The 19,613-nt window shown below is 48.5% G+C and overlaps 1 protein-coding gene across 1 annotated transcript in view; it reads right to left on the bottom strand.

The window, feature by feature from the left end:
• LOC100525140 (up-regulator of cell proliferation) overlaps window positions 6,685-19,613 on the bottom strand; it is a 36,538-nt gene continuing 23,609 nt past the window's right edge. Inside the window, 5 exon segments of the mRNA XM_021079349.1 lie at window positions 6,685-10,476; window positions 10,479-11,147; window positions 11,150-12,433; window positions 14,197-14,235; window positions 14,432-14,482. Of these exon segments, the coding sequence (XP_020935008.1) occupies window positions 9,842-10,476; window positions 10,479-11,147; window positions 11,150-12,433; window positions 14,197-14,235; window positions 14,432-14,482 (2,678 nt within the window). The 3' untranslated portion in view covers window positions 6,685-9,841.

The raw sequence follows: 19,613 nt of genomic DNA, 5'->3' as shown, positions 1-19,613 counted from the left end.
GAATATTGAGTAGAGTTTCCTGTGCTATGTAGCAAGTCCCCGTTAGCCAATCATTCCAGATACCACAGTGTACATATGCCTGTCCCAAACCCCCATCCATCTCTCCCCCTGACCTGTCCCCTTCAGTAACCACAAGTTTGTTTTCTAAGTCTGTGGAGCTGTTTCTCTTCTGCAAATAAGTTCATTTGTATCCTTTTTTAAAAGATTCTACATATAAGTGATACCATATGATATTTATCTTTGATTTACTTCACTTAGTGTGATAATCTACAGGTCCATCCATGTTGCTGCAAATTTCATTCTTTTTTATGGCTGAATAATATTCCATTGTATATATGTACCACATGTTCCTTACCCATTCCTCTGATGCTGGATATTTAGGTTGCTTCCGTGTCTTGGCAATTGTAAATAGTGCTGCAGTGAAATTATTTTGAATTATTGTTTTCTCCGGATATATGCCCAGGTGTGGGAATGCTGGATCTCATGGTAGTTCTATTTTTAGTTTTTTGAGGGACCGCCATACTGTTTTCCGTAGTGGTTTCACCAATTTACATTCCTACCAACAGTGTAGGAAGATTCCCTTTTCTCTGCACCCTCTGCAGCATTTATTATTTGTAGGCTTTTGATGATGGCCATTCTGGCTGGTGAAAGGTAGTTTTGATTTGCATTTCTCTAATAATGAGTGATGCTGAGCATCTTTTCGTGAGTTTTTTGGCCATCTGAATGTCGCTTTGGAGAAATGTCTGTTTAGATCTTCTCATTTTTGTTTGGGTCGTTTACTTTTTTGACCTTGAGCTGCAGGAGGCATTTGTATATTTTGGAGACTAATCCCTTGTTGGTCACTTTTTTGGCCGATATTTTCTCCCTTTCTGTGAATTGTCTTTTTGTTTTGCTTTATGGTTTCCTTTGCTGTGCAAAAGCTTTTAGGTTTAACTGGGTCCCCCTGTGGTGCAGTTGGTTAAGAATCCAGCTCGAGTCACTGCAGAGGTGCCCAGAACATGGGTTAAAAGGATCCGGCATTCCTGCAGCTGCAGTATAGGTTGCAGCTGTGGCTCAGATTCAGTCCCTGGCCTGGGAACTTCCATATACTGCAGGTGTGCCCATAAAATTAAAAAAAAAGTTTAATTAGGTCTCATTTGTTTATTTTTATTTTCATTACTGTAGGAGGTAGATCTGAAGGAAGATACTGCTGTGGTTTATGTCAGAGTGTTCTGCCTGTGTTTTTCACTAATATTTAGGTCTTTAATCCATGTCGAGTTTATTTTTGTGTATGGTGTTAATGTTCTAATTTCGTTCTATTACATGTAGCTGTCCAGTTTTCCCAGCACCTCTTATCAAAGAGACTGTCTTTTCTCCATTATGTATTCTTGCCTCCTATGTCATAGATTGGTTGACCATAGGTGTGGGGGTTTATTTCTGGGCTTTCTATCCTGCTGCATTGATCTGTATTTCTGTTTTTGTACCAGCACCATATTGTTTTGATGGCTGTAGCTTTGTAGCATAGTCTGAAGTCAGAGAGCCTGATTCATCCAGCTCCATTTTTCTTTCTCAGGATTGCTTTTGCTATTCAGGATCTTTTGTGTTTCCGTACACATTTAATTTTTTTGGTTGTTCTAGTTCTGTGGAAAATGCCATTGGTACTTTGAGAGGGATTGCATTGAATCTGTAGGTTGCCTTGGGTGATACAGTTATTTTGACAACATTGATTCTTCCAATCCAAGAACATGGTATGTCTTGCCGTCTGTTTGTGTCATTTTTTATTCCTTTCAACAGCTTCTTAAAGTTTTCAGTGTGGAAGTCTTTCACCTCTTTAGATAGGTTTATTTTCAGTTATTTTATTCTCTTTGATGTGATGGTAGATGGGATTTTTTCCCCTTAATTTTTCTTATCTTTCAATGTTAGTATATAGGAATGCAAGAGATTCCTGAGTATTAATTTTTTATCCTGCAACTTTACTGAATTCGTTGAGCTCTAGTAGTTTCTGATAGCATCTTTAGGATTTTCTGTGTATAGTATGTTATCTGCGGTGACAATTAAACTTTTTCTTTTCCAATTTGGATTCCTTTTACTTCTCTTTTCTTTCTTTCTTTCTTTTTTTTTTTTTTTTTGTCTTTTGTCTTTTTTTTTTGTTGTTGTTGTTTTTTCTTTTTCTTTTCTAATTGCTGTGGCTAGGACTTCCAAAACTATGTTGAATAAAAGTGGTGACAGGGGAAAGCCTTGTCTTGTTTCTTGTTCCTGATCTTAGCAGAAATTCTTTCAGCTTTTCTCCACTGAGTGATGTTAGCTGTGGGTTTGTCACATTTGGCTTTTATTATGTTGAGGTAGGGTTCCCCCTGTGCCCTTTTTCTGGAGAATTTTGATCATAAATGGGTGTTGAATTTCATCAAAAGCTTTTTTTGCATCTATTGAGATGATCATATGTGTTTTACTCTTCATTTGGCTCCTGTGGTGTATCACACTGATCTGTGGACCTTGAAGAATCCTTGCATCCCTGGGATAAATCCCACTTGAGCATGGTGTATGATCCCTTTAATGTATTGCTGGATTCAGTTTGCTAGTGTTTTGTTGAGGATTTTGGCATCTGTATTCCTCAGACATAATGGCCTGTAATTTTCTTTATTTGTGGTATCTTTGTCTAGTTTTGGTATCAGGGTGATGGTAGCCTCAGAATACGTTTGGAAGTGTTCCTTCCTCTGCAGTGTTTTGGAAGCATTTCAGAAGGATAGGTGTTAACTCTTCTCTAAATGTTTGATAGATTTTGCCTGTGAAGCCATCTGTTCCTGGACTTTTGTTTGTTGCAAGTTTTTTAATCACATTTTCAATTTCAGAACTTGTGACTGGTCCATTCATATTTTTTATTTCTTTCTGGTTCAGTCTGGGAAGATTATACTTCTAAGAATTTGTCCATTTCTTCTAGGCTGTCCATTTTAAGGACGCATAGTTGCCTGTAATGGTGTCTTATGATCCTTTGTATTTCTGTGCTGTCCATTGTGACTTCTCCTTTCTCATTTCTAATTTTATTGACTTGAGCCCCCTCTCCCTTTTTTTCTTGAGTCTGACTAAGGGTTTATCAGTTTTGTTAATCTTTTCAAAGAACCAGCTTTTAGTTTTGTTGATTTTTTCTCTTGTTTTCTTTGTCCCTGTTTCACTTATTTCTGCTCTGATCTTTATGATTTCTTTCCTTCTACTAACTTTGGGTTTTTTGGGGGGTTTTCTTAGTTTGTTTGTTTTTTGGCCACATGCACAGCATATGGAAGTTCCCGGGGCCAGAGAATCTAGACTGCGGCTGCAACATGTGCCACAGCTGTAGCAACGCTGGATCCTTAACCCACTGCACCAGTCAGGGAATGAACCTGCACCTCCACAGTGACCCAAGCCGCTGTAGTCAGATCCTTAACCCACTGCATCACAGTGGGAGCTCTGGGTTTTGTTTGTTCTTCTTTCTCTAGTTGCTTTAAGGTATATATTTCTAAAATTTTAAACTGTGGCCTCATACTCTTCTGCATATTGGATAAGTGGACAGAATAGGAATCAGATGTTCTCTGGTCACAATACTTTCCAAATTTAAGAACTCCAAACTTTTTTTTTTTTCTTTTTAGGGCCACACCTGCAACACATGGAAATTCCTAGGCTGGGGTAGAATCAGAGCTACAGCTGCTGACCTGCACCACAGCCACAGCAACATGGGATCCAAGGCACATCTTCGACCCACACCACAGCTCACAGCAATGCCAAATCCCCGACCCACTGAACAAGGCGAGGAATTGAACCCAAATCCTCATGGATACCAGTCAGATTCGTTTGGCTCCACCACAATGGGAGTTTCCAAGAACTTTTCAACTTTAACTGAAGGACCCTTTTAAGCTGATAGTGTTTTTTTAAAGTTTCCATAAAGTTGGATGATAAATATTGTAAATCTACTGCAAAGCAGTGAGGAACATGGGGTCTTGACGTCTGAATTACTGCTTCCTGGCTGTGCAGTCTGGGCAAGCGAACAGACCTTCCTGAGCCCCAGTTTCTCTCATCTATAAAAAGGAGACAGTGATGGGTTGTTGTGAAAATCACATTGTAAAATCACTGATGGAGCAAAAAGCAGCTGATAAATATGTGTGTGTGTGTGTGTGTGTGTGTGTGTGTGTGTGTGTTTAAAGAATAGTCTCTGATATCTACCTCCTCCTGGGGAGATGAACCAGTTACTGAGCGTTCACGAGCCCTCGCTGGAACAGCACCGTCACCAGGGGACAGGAGCAGAGGCCGCTTCTCCGTCAGGCGAGGGCGGCCTGACCCTGCACTGGAGGACCAGTGCTCTTCAGCTGAGCCGGAGCAACGGTGCCGGGTGTTCAGGCTTTGCCGCTCTTCCTTATGCCTCGGGTGTCTCCCAGGAATTCTAGACTAATCTAGATCTTTCGTGGCTTTTTATATATTTTCTGTGTTTTATACTCTGTTTTATGCTTTGTTTTACCCTCTGCAAAAAAGGGTTTCAGCTGGTTCCTTGATGGGAAGCAGTGGCCAGTCTGGGGTAGCAGGTCATGGGAATGTGTGTGTATGATATAAACAACTTAAAATGACATTTTTAATACATTACTATGAACCGTTACATTGTTTTAAATCACCACTGGAATGGTTTTTTAGGCCCTTTATTTTTCTGTAATTTCCATTTGTTAGTATGTTGATACCCCGTCCTTCTCCCATCAGGCCTGTAAAGGAGGCAGTATTATCCCAGTTGTGCGGATCTGAAGGTGGAGGCTCGGAGACTCCCCTGGGGTTACAGAACCAGCACGCGGTAGCAAGCCTGCTTGTTCTTCCTGGGACTCCCCTGCAGCACTGGGTGGGTGTGAGTGTTCAGGACCAGGTAGGATGTGGGGAAAGCCTGTGTCTCTGTGGTTGGGCACAGACTGCCGCCCTTGATCCTAGATTGGCTGCTCCATACTGAGGATCCAGCCTCACTTTCATGCTCTTAGAGCAGCAGTTCTCCCCCTGCCCCAGCCCCAGCTTCACCTTAGAGTTCTTTGGGTCCCGCACCTCCAGGACAGTACTGGGCGGGGGTGACACCCAAGTGCTCCTCAGATGATGCCAGTTTGCAGCCAAGGCTGAGAATCTGCCGTGAACTCCAGGTTTCTGTGGGAGACCCCCAGACCCGCTCTGTAGAGACCCCTTTGCAGGAAAGGGCTGTTGGTCTGTCCTCACAACCCTTTTCTACCCCCGGACCTGCAAGACCCTCGCAGCTCCTACCCTGAGGAGACCCGGCCCCCAGGACAAAGGCAGGGCATTGTGTGATCTGGATTTTTTTGGAAGGCGTTCTGTCCAGTGGGTCCAGTGGGTCCAGTGCAGAACGCGGGCTCAGCTGTATCAGAGGACAGAGCCTTGGCCAGGCTGTGGGGTGACACTGTGAGAGGGAAACTGGGCCTACGTGGACCTGCAGAACGCCAGTCGAGCCTGAAGCAAGATGTTTGCTTCCTGGAATGCACCAGAAACCAACCTCAGAGAGAGGTGCCCTAGCCAGAGACGCCTGCCTTCCCGTGGGCCATGGGGTTTGCCAAGACAATGCCAGTCTTCGCAAGACTGGCTCTTTTTTCTTTTGGTCTTTTTAGGGCCACACCCACAGCATATGGAAGTTCCCAGGCTGGGGTCAAATCAGAGCTGTAGCTGCCGGCCTACAACAGCCATAGCAACTCAGGATCCGAGCTGCGTATGCAACCACACCACAGGTCATGTCAACACCGGATCCTTAACCCACTGAGTGAGGCAGGGATCAAACCTGTGTCCTCATGGATGCTAGTCAGGTTCGTTAACCGCTGAGCCACGGCAGGAACTCCCAAGACTGATTGATTCTAATTTAGAACTGCTGCCAGCATGTCTACATTTTGTAACCCTATGGTTTTTACATTATTCTTGGTAATTTGTTCTCTTCTAATAACCAACGCATTCACCAAGAAGAATCCCAGAGGTTCTCACAAGCTCCATCCTGGGAATTCAGCCAAACAACCACCGAAACCAAGTTAAAGCAGAGTCTTGAATTGTCCTCTTCGCTTCCACGCAGGCAGCCAGAGGGGCTCTACCTCCTCGTTTCATGGGAGCTCCTGCCGCCCCCTTGTAACCCCCCCCACCCAAGGCCCAGGAGGAAGGGTCGCTTCAGTGGGTGGGGTCCCAAGCTGTCATTACTGACTGACGCCTTGGCGAGCTCAGGAAGCCGTGTCCTGATATCGGAACCAATTAAAACACCACTCCCCACACGGGACTGGGCTGGCGTCAGAACCCCAGGGCTTGGGGTAGACGGAGGGGAGCCGCCTGGCGCGTGCCAGCGCTGGGACCTCACTCCCGGTTCTCAGATGCTGTGCTAGATCTGGACACAGGGGTGGGCTAGACACCCTTCCTTCCCAGGGGCGGGCGAGTAAGGGGCTCAGGGGCCTCACCAGCCCTTCGGTGGGGCTGCCATCCAAGTCTGTCCCGAAGAAGTGGCCGCCAGGACCGAAAATGGGAGGAAGGAGGCCCTGGGCAGACGGGAGCACGAGCGAGCACCCACCAGAGTCCGGAGTGTGGGTGCGGTGGGCGTGGGGTAGAAAGTCACAGAAGCCAGGACCTGGGGCACCTTGGCGCCCTCTTCTGTGGTTCCGACTTACTGGTGCTTATGAGGCTGCGCTCTGATGTAATTTTTTTGAAGTCTTAGGAACTCAGGATAAGTTTGTAGCAAAAATCATTTTTTTATTACTGACTCAGAAAACGAAAAGGGATTTTTCCTTACTGGGCTAATTCACAGCTGGGGAGAGCTACCAGGTCAGGTTGACAGTGGTACAGATTTCTCAGCACCAGCTCTGCTAGGTAATGTGTTTCAATAAATCTAAGATAACGTGGATTAAAAGACACTGCTCTCTATACCATTAAGACGGAGAAAAGGCTGCAAACTAATTTGAAGCTATGACCGCTGATGGATTTACCGGAGGACTCCTGTTTGGCGTATGTGAGAATTCTGAGGCTGGTGTAGAAGGCAGATATAGCAGGTGGCTTCCTCTGCACAAGCCTCGTGGGTGTGCATCAGGTGTGGGCACACCTTCAGCCGCCTTGCTTGTGGCATGCACAGACGAGCTCCTCCACTGCCAGCTTTTGTGCCCTCACCACAGAGCAGGTGCCAGTAGGGGAACAGAGGCTTAAGGAAGCGGAATGACTTTGCTCAAGGGCCACATAATTAGCAGGAAGCAAGACAGAGTTCAGAAGCAGGCTGGCAGCTCCGCGTGCCAGGGAGCTACTTCCAGTCTCCAGGGAGAGGGGCGGGCCCCGTGCCCAGTCTCAGGCTCCCAGGCCCTTTCACTCCGAGATCACCAATGTGCTTCCACCAAAGCAACTGACCCTCTGTGAGCAGCCCATCCACCCTTCCTGATGCAAGGCCCTCACATCGCATCGCTAAGCTTGGTCCAAGGACATTACTGCCCAGTAGCCCTGGGGCAAGTTCTAGGACCTCTCAGACCCCGAAGGTCTGGCTGCAGTGAACCCAGGAGTGGCCAGGGTAGAGTGATGCTGAGTGTTCTGGGCTCCAGGGCACCAGGCAAGACCTGGGTATGGTGGCAGTTTAATCACAAGAGTGGTACTGACTTGAGGCTCTGAAGGTGGACTCCTTTTGCAGGTCATGGAATTTCACATCAACCCCTAAAAAGAGGGATGAAAGTGCCATAACCGACTCCGGGAAAATCGCTCAGCTCCAGGGCCTCCTCTCCTGTTCCTGCACCTGAGAGAGGCCGTGGCCTATGGACACGGCCCGGGCAGCCCCAGACTTCCTCAGCGGCTTGACTGCATCCTCCAAGGTGGTCCTGCCCGGGCTGCCCAGCACAACCTCTTACTCAAGGGCTGTTAACATTGAGTCCTTAGGACCGGTCTGTTTTCAGCAGTTTAAGTACAGTGGCAACTGTTGATGTGATTCCATTTCTTAGGTCCTGGGGATGGGTGGAAGAACTTTCCTGCTCACTGAGCAGTTATTAATCTATTTGGGATCCTGCATCCTTTAGAAAATTTGTCGAAAGCTATGAACTCTTCCTCCCTTCTCCCTTCCAAAAAAAAGCACACACCTAATTTTCAGGAATTTAGTGACTAAACTTTATCTTTGGACAATGGATAGACCCAAAGTAAAGAATCCTGGATTGGTAGGGAACCACTACAGCTGGCTTCCCTGTTTCAGATTTCAGGAATAGCTTGAGTCAATTTTTAAAGGAATTAGTTGATATTCAGCAACTGTAAGCGAGGTTACCAGTGCCTGAACTTGGGGCCCAGGAGTATCCTGGCTGAAATTCCTACGGTGCTAGCGGGGCAACTGGGTCGTTTCCATGGCTCTAGGGAAAAGAAAGGAAAGGTTTTGGTATTTCCAGGTGAGCCAACGTCTTAGCATTTGTATTATTTAATGATCCAGGAAGAAATAAATTTATAATGCCTGAGGATGAGAAATTCTTTTTGAGTTTCAGAAATGAAAAGATTTTCCTAAATTTATTAGCAAAAGATTAGGTTTCCTGAGTTTCAGTGCTCTTCCAGGCTCCTGGCACAAGGGGAGTGGGGGGCAACATTCTGAACCTCAGGCAGCAGCAGGGGGTGTGTCCTGGGGCTTCCGTTTAAGGGTCCCGCCCAGAGGGCTGCCTTGCTGGGGTCGGCAGAAGGAATACAAGGAACAAAACCTCCTGGTCACCCCCGGGGGCCAAGCTTCCCTGAAATCGCAAAATACAGAGGGAAGGCGCCCTGCGGCCTAAGCAGCAACTCCCAGAACTAGTGGCACAGCTGAGGCTGGGGTCCGAGGCCCAGAGTGGTGACCCTGGCCCTTGGTAAGGGCCAGCCCAGACTGATTCCAGCTGGAGAATCCCCAGAGGCGGGGCCCCACAGTCTGAGTCATGCTGTCAAGTGGGCCCTGGACGAAGTCAGGGAGGAGGCCTGCCCCGGGGCATGGAGGTGAGATGAAGGGAGGGGCCAGGCTGGGGGTGAACAGAGGGCAGGTCTGTGGCGCCTGACGGCTCTAGGCTGCCTTTCCTCACCCATAAAACGGGGTTGTGATGGGGCTAGCTTGGAGCCACTGGGAAGGGATTTGGTTCCGTCTTCCAGTAAGAGCCTGCAGAATGGATGTGTACCTAAGGAGAGGGAGCATGATGGCATTTGTAAAGACACTCCTCCCAGCTGTTCTAGCAGGCGCCCTCCTACGACAGCCACTGGGGTCCTCTTGGAGGAAACAGACCATTAAGGCACAGAGAGGAACCTGCCGTTACTATCATGCGTGCGTTCACTAATTTCATTCATTCAACACGTTTATTAAGTGCCTACAGTGTGCCGGGCCCTGGGGTACAAGGTGGGGGGGGCAGCCCCTGCCTCCGGGAGCTCACACGTCTAGGGGAGAGGCAGACACGTGCACAGGTGAGACGATGCGCGTGCTGTGTCGTGGCAGAGGTGTAAACAGTGCCGGGAGCGACAGAGCCAGCAGGAACCCTTCCTGGGCGGGCCTGTCGGGACACAGAACCACAGTGGCGCCTGCACGCAGTGGGCACTTGCTCAGGGGGCAGGATCCGGGCGCCGGTGCGGAGGGAAGGCCTCCCTCTGCTTCCTCAGCGCGCCTTCCCACCCCCTCCCAGGTACCGCCTGCTCGGCCGCGGTGGTCAGGAGCCACTCTCCACTCCAGAGCAGCCGAGTGAAAGGCCAACCCCCCTGCCCGGGGCCTGTTCGGCGCCCCTCCCGAGGGCTCCCTGGGCTGGTCTGAGAGGTGGCTTCCTTTCCTGACACTGTTCGGGCAGCTCCAGACCCCACCCCGTCTTCCCCTCTCCGGGCGGGCCCCCCACCAGAACAGGCCTCTGGCAGCTGGACTTGCCGTCTCTTCGAGGACTCACAGCCGTCTTACCAGCTCAATGAGCTGCTGAATGTTTTTGTTTTGGTTGGACAGCCCGTTCCGGATGTTTTCTAGCAGGCATCGCTTCAACTCGAAGATGGCTTCGCTGTAGCCCAAGCTCACAGCGGCCATGGGAGGCACTCCGTGCCACAGGCCGGGGATGTGCCAGATGTGCTGCTTCTCGGGGTCGCAAAAGGCCAGGTCGGCCAGCGTCCGGATCCCATCGCCCTGCCTCTCCAGCTGCGCCGTGGCTCTGCTCACATCACCCGGCTGATCCCCGAGCTGCCGCCGCTCTCTGGGCCTGGAGCCGGGGACAGACACGTCGTGCAGGTTCTGGTACACAAACTGGTAGTTGGGCATGTGCCCCGTTTTTTCCAGCCTCAGAAACGCGTGCAGAATCGCCGGCGGGACGTCCCTCGTCTCTGCTAGGCTGACCACGGTGACGTTGCTCAGCCCCATGATCAGCGTGGCCAGGGCGGCCTCCCGCTCAAACCGCTCCCCGGCCTCGGCCAGGACCCCGCCTACCAAGCCCCCCGAGTCGATCACCAGGATGTGGTCACAGCCCAGGTCCTGGCTGAAGCTCTCGGCCACCGTGATGAGCTGCATGCAGGCCCCCCGCGGCCCGGAGCCCCGCCCGTGGCGAACCGCAGCCCGAACATGGTGTTGAGGAGGGTGGACTTGCCCGTGCCCGGCGCGCCCAGCGCCGACAGGACCACCAGGCGCGCCCTCCTCTCCAGGCGGACGTGCAGCTCCTTCAGCAGCCCGGTGACCCAGCGCAGCGGGGGGCTCAGCGTGTTCCCGTCGATCAGCTCCAGGGGCAGCCCCTTCAGCAGCAGCTCCAAGGCCAAGCCCGGGAAGTGGGCGAACCGCCGCTGACCCGCTGCCAGCTTCCCTGCCTCCACGAGGCAGCTCTCGGCCTCGTAGAACTGCCCCATCTCCCGCAGGAAGTGCTCCACGCCCAGGGGCTCGGGCCAGGGGGGCTCGCTGCCGTCCACGGCCGCACAGTGCTTGGGTCGCAGGGGCAGCAGCGTCTCCGGGGGCTGTCTTGGCCGGGGCTGGGCCACCCTGGCCAGGCCCCACTCCATCCACCTCAGGAAGTACTGCTTCTCGCCCAGGGAGGGGCTGCTGAGGCCCGAGATGAACTCCTGCAGCCCCCAGGCCGGCTCGTGGCCGTTCTGCTGCGCGCGAAGTTCCAGCAGCCGGTGCCTCAGCTCGGCCCTGGACTTCTCGGGAGGGTCCCCGGCCCACTGGACCTGGCACAGCTCCTTCTCCACCTGGGCCGCCTTTCTCCACGGGTCCCCTGCAGCCTCAGCTCGTCCCGGCGGTAGGCGTCCGAGTCCTTGATCTTCCTGGTGATGCGCTCCATGCGGTCCTTGGCCCGCTGGCACTCCTCGCAGTCCTCGTCCACCTTCAGCCCCAGCTTGCGGGCCGCGTGCGCCATGTCCTCCACGGACACCCTCCGGCACGGGGACCGGGTCACGTGCGCCACGATGGCGCGGACCCTGCGCACGAAGCCCGCGCTGTCGGTGCTGCTGACCTTCACCAGCACGTGCGAGTGGTCCATCTTCAGCACGGGGATGAGCCTGTTGAGAAACCTCAGGTTGGTGTTGCGCTTGCCGCGGTAGGGACTCAGGATGAAGTAGTATTTGGTGGCCGAGCCCTTCATGGAGTAGAGCAGCTTGTACTCCTTCTTGCTGATGTTGTCGGTCAGGATGAACACGGCCGAGGCCACTTCCGTCAAGAGCTTAAACTGCAGCCAGTGCGACCCGATGTCGCCCCGCAGGTTCAGGAAGGCCACGGGCTCCGGGAAGATGTCCAAGTCCTCCCGGCCGCTGGGAAGGAACCAGGAGATCTCCACCAGCCCGTCGGCGATCTCCCGCGGGTTGGTGCCCAGGCTCAGGTCCCGATGCCAGAAGCAGTCGCGCTGCCTGTGGCCGGGGCTGAGCATGGCGTTGAGCAGCTGGGACTTGGAGTTGCTGCTGACCTCCATGCGCACGAAGGCGAAGGCCGGGGCGCGGGACAGGCCCGGGCTGTCCTCTCGGAAGCCGCCCGCCGCCCTCGGGGGCGGCGACCACCACGTCCGCACGGCGCCCCGCATGGCCCACAGCAGAAACGTGTGGTAGTGGTTCTCGGGGTCGGGCAAGACCAGAGGGAGCGCAAACTGGCAGAGGGACATTTTGAACACGATCTCTTGCTGCAGGAAGCTGTCCGAGGAGTGCAGCAGGGCGCAGAGGAGGTCCAGGGGGTTCACAGGCGTGTCGGGCGTGGGCAGCTCGGAGAAGGAGTAGATGTCCGCGGAGATGTCGTCGGCCGTGTCCCAGAAAATGATCTCCTCCTCCATCTGGCTCTCCTTCTCCACAGGCCTGGTGTCCGGGGCCACGTCCAGCACCATGGTGGTGCTCCTGGCTTCGGCGTTGAGGGCCTGCAGCTTCCTGAGGAAATTCCAGGGCAGGTCTCTGGGAGCCTGCGGAGCCCAGTTCTTCATGCTGTCGCTACTTATCTGCAAGGCGTCCTGCAGGCTGAGTTTCTGCACCTGGTATGGCTCTAGTCCCAAAAGGGACAGCATTTCTTGCAGTCTGCTCCTCTCCACTGTGGGGAGAAATGAAGACGTGAGCGCTCAGGCCGCGTGGCAGGGACCCAGGTTGGAGGCGGGGAGGCCGGGCCCGGCCTGGCAGCGGGGGAGAGGGCCTCCTTCAGGGCAAGACACAGGCACCCCCCTGCCCCAGCCACCCGGGACCAAGACAGCGCTCACATCACGCAGCCCAGATCCAAGGCAGGCCAGAGAGGAAAGAGAGGGACGTCCAGGGGCAGCATTTAAGACTTGGGAGATCTGAGCTTAAGAAAAAAAGGTCTGCTTTCTCTCAAAACCGCCAAGATTTAGCAACACCCCACCCCAGTGGAACGGGCTGGAGTGAGCAGCCACGCACCCTGCATGTGAGCACAGGCCCCACTCTCTGCCCACCCCCTGCTTCCTCTAAGATACTCCTGTGCCTCGGGCCCCACCCTCTGGGCCCAGGGGCGGATTCCCTCACACCGTCACCAGGAATGTCCCACAGGGGACACAGTCCCTGGGGCACTTTGATTTTCTAGTTAATGTTCTTGTCTCTCGACACACGGCTGGAAAATGTGTAAAGGAAAAAGGGAGTTACTGCCGGGTACGGAGTGACAGAAATCAGAGATAAATAACGCCTGCAAACCTGAAGCCAGTAATACGGTTTTAAGTTTTCACTACATTAAAGAATTTGGTAGAGATTTACTGTAAGACTGTACTTATTTGTTGAGACTGTCAACCGTTAACACCCAACACGACTGAAGCCTTACAGGGACTCGATGCTCAGGACAGTAAGGCCACCTGCAAAGTTTTCATCCACATCCCTGGTCTTGGCCATGGTCATGGCATCTTTCCAGCTTCCACCGCATGTAATTTACTCCCTGTCATGAGTCAGCTTTAAATGTTAAATATATGAACCACATAAATAAATACAAATGCTGCTGCGCTCCAGGATTCTCTCCATCCTTTTCTCAAAAGAGGAACCTATGTGGCTGTGATGCCACCTGAGATGCTGACAGAAATCACAGAAGGAAGGGCAGGTGAGCAGCCCTCTTCTTGTTTCCGTGGAGGTCACGTGGTGGGTTCAGGACCACTCCTGGCGGATCAGCAGGATGCAAAGCACAGGAAGCGAGGTGTCCCACTCCCCTGTGGGGGTCCCCTTGCTGCCTAGTGTCTCTCCTCAGAAACTCTACCCTCCACAGGGGCTCAGAGGGTCTAGGGGCCATGGGGCTGGGCCGGCCCCCTGGGAGAACAGGAGCTGGCAAACTTGCTGCAGAAACAAAAGAACTGTATGGGGAGAGACATTAGTGAGACAGATCCATCATCTGAATAACTTCCTGAGCGTTGCCTGAATGAAACCAGGGACGTTATTTTTACGTACCCGGGCCTAGAACAACTGTTTTAGAGTCGCGTGGTAGCTAAGTGCAACAGGGAAAAGCCAGAACAAACAGACCTATTTACATGTGCACTCATACCCAGTCCGCGACCCTGGGCAGAACTATAAACGAAACCACTGGATCTGGCGAATGATTCCCAAACTTGGATGCGCTTTAGAATCACTTTGGAAACTTGTTAAAAATAAGATTTCTGGCCTTTACCTCCAAAGAGGCAAACTCACTATGTTGACGCTATACGGTAACGGCTCCCCAGGGAGTTGTCTGATTAATGGCACATAGAGGGTTAATGGGCTGGCAGTGATTTTTGATGCAGTCAGGTGTTGGGATCAGCTGCCGAGAGGGCTGCCCGCTTCAGTAGGAGAGGGAGTGAGTGCAGAGGGAAGCAACAGAGAGAAGAAACATACCTGTTGGAAAGTCACTCTCCTGAGCCTCGTTCGTACCATCTGAAAAAGCCAAGGAAAAGGAAGCGTCAGGCAAGTCAGCTGGAAGTGACACAAATGAACTTAAGCTAAATTAAGAACTCGCTCTCTCTCTCTGATGAAGACAGAGACTTCTCCCAATTGTCCAAAATATAAAATCCCAGTGAGCTGTCAGTTTGCCCGGAGTCCCCTTCTCTTTCCCCAGCCCCGGGGGTTCTACCTCCATAATGAAACTCGCAGTCATCTCCTGCCATCTCTCTCCATTCCAAATCTGGAAGAAAACACACACGCAGTCAGTTTCATGAGCAAGTCTAAGGGAAGATACCATAGCTAGTGTTTAAGTGCGACTGTCCCCTTCAGTTTTTCCTATTAAATTTCATTTGTTTACAACCCCGAATGTGACACCAAGTAGTAACAGCTACGCGCCACAGAATGATTTGCTCTAGAATATATTCCCCACAAAATGTTGTGAAAATAACATACAAATAAACTTCATGAAACTTGTATAGAGTGATCTTTTAGAAACCACTGAAAATATAAACTGATACAAATTCTTTGGTTCCATTTCAAGATGACCTCCCACAAACTTTATTTTTATTCTATCATAAAGACTTTTTGTTAAAGTATGGCACACACATGGGGGGAGGGCATCGAGGGAGGAGCAGTTATAACTTACCAGGAAACTGTTACTTGTTCAAAGTCTCTAACAGCCTGATATATTCGTCAACACTCATTTTAATTAGTGAATTATTTCATTTAGTGCTCTCCAGATATTTACATTGGGAAAAATGACCTTCAAATTCTATAGCTATGCTTGCAGAAGTGGGAGGGTGGGAACAAGACTTCTCTGCACATATTTTTATTGTTTTGACTTTTTTTTTTTTCTTTTTGGCCACACCCACGGCACATGGAAGTCCCCCAGCCAGGGGAAAAAATCTGAGCCGCAGCTGCAACTCGCGCCACAGCTGTAGCAACACAGAGGAGGAGGCAGCAGGACTTCAGACAGGGACACCCGTCAGCAGCAAATACAGGAGGCCAGCACGACACTGTGGGCCTTGGTCGCCACTAAATTTCCTGGTGGTCACGATGGGACAGGCATGGCCTCCAGCCCAGGGGGGATGCAGTGAACTCTAAGTGGGACAATGAAAACCATTTTCACCCATCAAACTAAATGACCTTTTGCCCCTGCCTCAATTATTATACTCGCCAGTATTCACACTGTGGATTTTTTCACCAAATTTTGGAATATTGGTTATTGGGCACTAAATGAACACTTGAGATATCTGACACGTTGGGGCTATTACTGTTAAGAAGGAGCTCTTTTTTTTTTTTTTTTTTTTTTCCTTTTCCTTTTTGGCTCCACCTGTGGCACATGGAAGTTCCCAGGCCAGGGGTCAAATCTGAGCTTCAGCTGCGACCTATGCCACAGCTGTGGCAACACTGGACCCTTAACCCACTGGGCCAGGCAGGGATCAAACCCGCGCCACCTCAGAGACAATGTTAGATATTTAACCTGCTGCACCACAGAGGAAACTCCCAACATTGTTTCTGGATGCACAACATTTTTTAATTTTCATGAAAATTATATATTTTTCTTTTGCGTATTTTCTCCTTTGATGGAGAAGCCTTTTGTGTCATATCTAAGAAATTATAGCCAAATTTGGAGTTCCCATCGTGGCGCAGTGGTTAACGAATCCGACTAGAAACCATGAGGTTGCGGGTTCGATCCCTGCCCTTGCTCAGTGGGTTAAGGATCCGGCGTTGCCGTGAGCTGTGGTGTAGGTCACAGACGCAGCTTGGATCCCACGTTGCTGTGGCTCTGGTGTAGGCCAGTGGCTACAGCTCCGATTCGACCCCTAGCCTGGGAACCTCCATATGCTGCGGGAACTGCCCAAGAAATGGCAAAAAGACAAAAAAAAAGAGAAATTATAGCCAAATGCAAATCCATAAAGCTCTTATCCAATGTTTTTTTCTAAGATCAAGTTTAATGGTAATTTTAATTTAGGATTACATTGATCCATTTTGAGTTAACGTTTTCATACAGTTTTAGGTAAGAGTCCAACTTCAGTCTCTTGCAAGAGAATACCCAGTTTTTCCAGCACTATTTGTTGAAGAGACTTCTTTACCCACTGCATGGTCTTGGCACCCTTGTCAAAATCACTTCACTGTACAGAGATTTGTTTCTGGGCTTTCTATTCTATTCCATTTGTCTATACAGTCTGTCTGTCTTTATGTCAATGTCACATCATTTTGATTTCTGTAGCTTTGGAGTAGGTTTTGAAATTAGGACGTGGGAGCCTCTCGTTTGTTTTTTTTCCAGATCGTTTTGGCCATGCGCTGGCTAGTCACATTTCATATGAAATTTAGAGTGGGCTTTTATCTTTTTGCAAAAAATGTCATTGGGTGCTTGATAGGAATTGCGCTGAATCCGTAGATCGCTTGGGGTAATACTGACATTTTAACAACATTAAATTCAGGGAAGGTGGGGCAAAATAGGAGTGTGGGATTAAGATGAACCAACTACTATGTTTAAAATAAATAAGCAAAGAGAATATATTGTACCACACAGGTGACAGAGCCAATATTTTATAATTATAAAAATTGTGAATCACTGTGGTATGGCTGAAATTTATATATTGTAAATCAACTATTCCTCAATGTAACAAACAATATTAAGTCTTCTAATCCATGAACTTGGCATCTGTTTCCACTTACTGATGTCTGCTTTGATTTCTTTCAAAAATGCTCTGTAATTTTACTGTGCAAGTCTTTTACCTCCTTGGTTAAGCTAATTCCTAAGTATTTTATTCTCTTGGATGCTATTGTAAATGGAAGTATCTTTGCAATTTCCTTTGGAGACTGTTCATTTTTGGTAAAGAAGCACAATTGATTTTTGTGTGCTGTGTGTATATCCCGCTACTTATAATCACTAGAACCAATAATTCATTTAGTAGTTCTAATAGCTTTTTTTTGGTGTGTGGATCTTTAGGACTTTCTACATCTAAGATCATATCATCTGCAAAGATAATTTTACTTCTTCCTCTCCAATGTGGATAACTTTTATTTCCTCTTTGCTCTGGTTAGAACTCCTAGTACCAGGTAGAGTAGAAGTGGTGAAAGCAGGCATCCTTCTCTTGTTTCTGATCTTGGAGGAAAAGCTTTCAGTTTTCACCATTAATATTTGTTGTGGGTTGTTCATATATGGCTTTAATTATATGAAAGTAGTTTCTGGTCTCTTCCTACTTTGTTGAGTGGTTGGTTGGTTGGTTTGTTTTTTAATCAGGAAAGGGCAGTGACTTTTGTCGAAAGCTTGTTCTGCATCAGTTGAGAAGATTATTATTTTTCCACCTTCCATCTGGTTGATGTGGTGGATGGCAGTGACCTATATTTCATACATTAAATCATCCTTACCCTCCAGGAATAAATCCCACTTAGTCATAGGGTATCATTCTTTTAATTCATGGCTGAATTCTGTTTGAATATTAGCGTTTTGTTGAGAATTTTTACATCAATGTTCATAATGGATATTGGTCGGTAGTTTTTTTTTTTTTTTTTCTTCTTTTTTTTTTTAGGGATGCACCTGTAGCATATGGAAGTTCCCAGGCTAGGGGTCGAGTTGAATTGGAGCTACAGCAGCTGGCCAACACCACAGCCACAGCAATGCCAGATCCAAGCCACATCTGTGACCTACACCATAGCTCACAGCACCTCAGGATCCTTCACCCACTGAAGGAGGCCAGGAATCGAACCTGAGTCCTCATGAATACTAGTTGAGTTTGTTTCCCCTGAGCCACAATGGGAACTCTGCTCTGTAGTTTTATTTACTTGTAACGTCTTTGTCTGGCTTTGGTTTCAGGATTATGCTGGCCTTAAGAATGAGTTAGAATTCCCTCTCTGCAATTTTTTGGAAAAGATTAAAAAGGGTTGGTGTTAGTTCTTCTTTTTTTTGTTTTTCTTTTTAGGGCCACACCTGCAGTATGAAGAAGTTCCCAGGCTAGGGATCAAATCATAGCTGCAGCTGCCAGCCTATATTACAGCTGCGGCAACACCAGATCCAAGCCACATCTGCAACCTTCACCACAGCTTTTGGCAACACAGGATCCTTAATCCACTGAGCAAGGGCAGGGATCGAACTGCATCCTCATGGATACTAGTTGGGTTCTTAACCTGCTGAGCTACAACAGAAACTCTTTTTTTTTTTTTTTTTTTTTTTTTAGTTCTTCTTTAATTGTTTGGTAGAATTCAGCAAAGAAGATCAGGAATAGGGCTCTTTGTTGGAAGTTTTTTAAAAAAAACAAAAAACAAAAAACTATTACTATTTATGATAAAGAAATAAATAAAAATTTTAAAAATAAAAAAAAACTATTACTGATTCTCCTTACTATTTATAAGTCTATTCAAATTTTCTATTGCTTTGTGATTTAGTCCTGGTAGGTAAGGTCTATTCAGACTTCCTATTTCTTTGAGACTTAATTTTAATAGGTAAGGTCAATCAGCTTTTCTATTTCTTTGTAGGTTTTGTGTTTTTAAGAATTTGTCAGAGTTCCTGTCATGGCTCAGTGGTTAACGAATCTGACTAGCATCCATGAGAATGCAGGTTTGATCCCTGGCCTTGCTTAGTAGGTTAAGGATCTGGCGTTTCCATGAGCTGTGGTGTAGGTCGCAGAAGCAGCTCGGATCCCGAGTTGCTGTAGCTGTGGTGTAGGCTGGCAGCTACAGCTCTGATTCGACCCCTTGCCTGGGAACCTCCATGTGCTGAGGGTGTAGCCCTAAAAAAAAAAAAAAAAAAAGAATCTATTTCACCTAGGTTTGCCCAGTTTGGGGACATACCATTGTTCACAGCACTCTCCTTTTTATTTCTATTGAGTCAGCAGTGACGTTCCCACTTTCATTTCTGATTTTAGTAACCCAAGTCTTCTCTATTTTTTTTCTTAGTCCACCTAATTATAGGTTTGTCAATTTTGTTGATCTTTCTGAAGAACCAACTTTTTGGGTCACCAATTTGCTCTATTATTTTTCTATTTGATATTTCATTGATCGCTGCTCTTCTCTTTACTATTCCTTCCTTCTGTTAGCTTTGCATTTAGTTTGTTCTTCTTTCCCTAGTTCCTTAGATTGTAAAGTGAGGCTGTTTATATGAGATGGTTCTTGTTTTTAAGGTACGCATTTATAAATTCCCCCCTTAGAACCACCTTGGATGCATCCCACACGTGTTAATATGTTGTGTACTCATTCTCATTCATCTTTAAACTATTTCCTGAATTCCTTGTGATTTCTTCTGTGATCTATTGGTTGTTTAAAAGGATGTTTGATTTCCACAATTTTGTGAATTTTCCAGTGTAAGTTATTGATTTCTAACTTCATCCCATTGTGGTCAGAGAAGATATTCTTTGGGATTTTTT

This window comes from Sus scrofa, chromosome 18 (genome assembly GCF_000003025.6).
Source record: "Sus scrofa isolate TJ Tabasco breed Duroc chromosome 18, Sscrofa11.1, whole genome shotgun sequence".
Classification (NCBI taxonomy): Eukaryota; Metazoa; Chordata; class Mammalia; order Artiodactyla; family Suidae; genus Sus; species Sus scrofa.
Note: the sequence above shows the minus strand (reverse complement) of the source record. Positions and strands in the feature narration are given on the sequence as shown.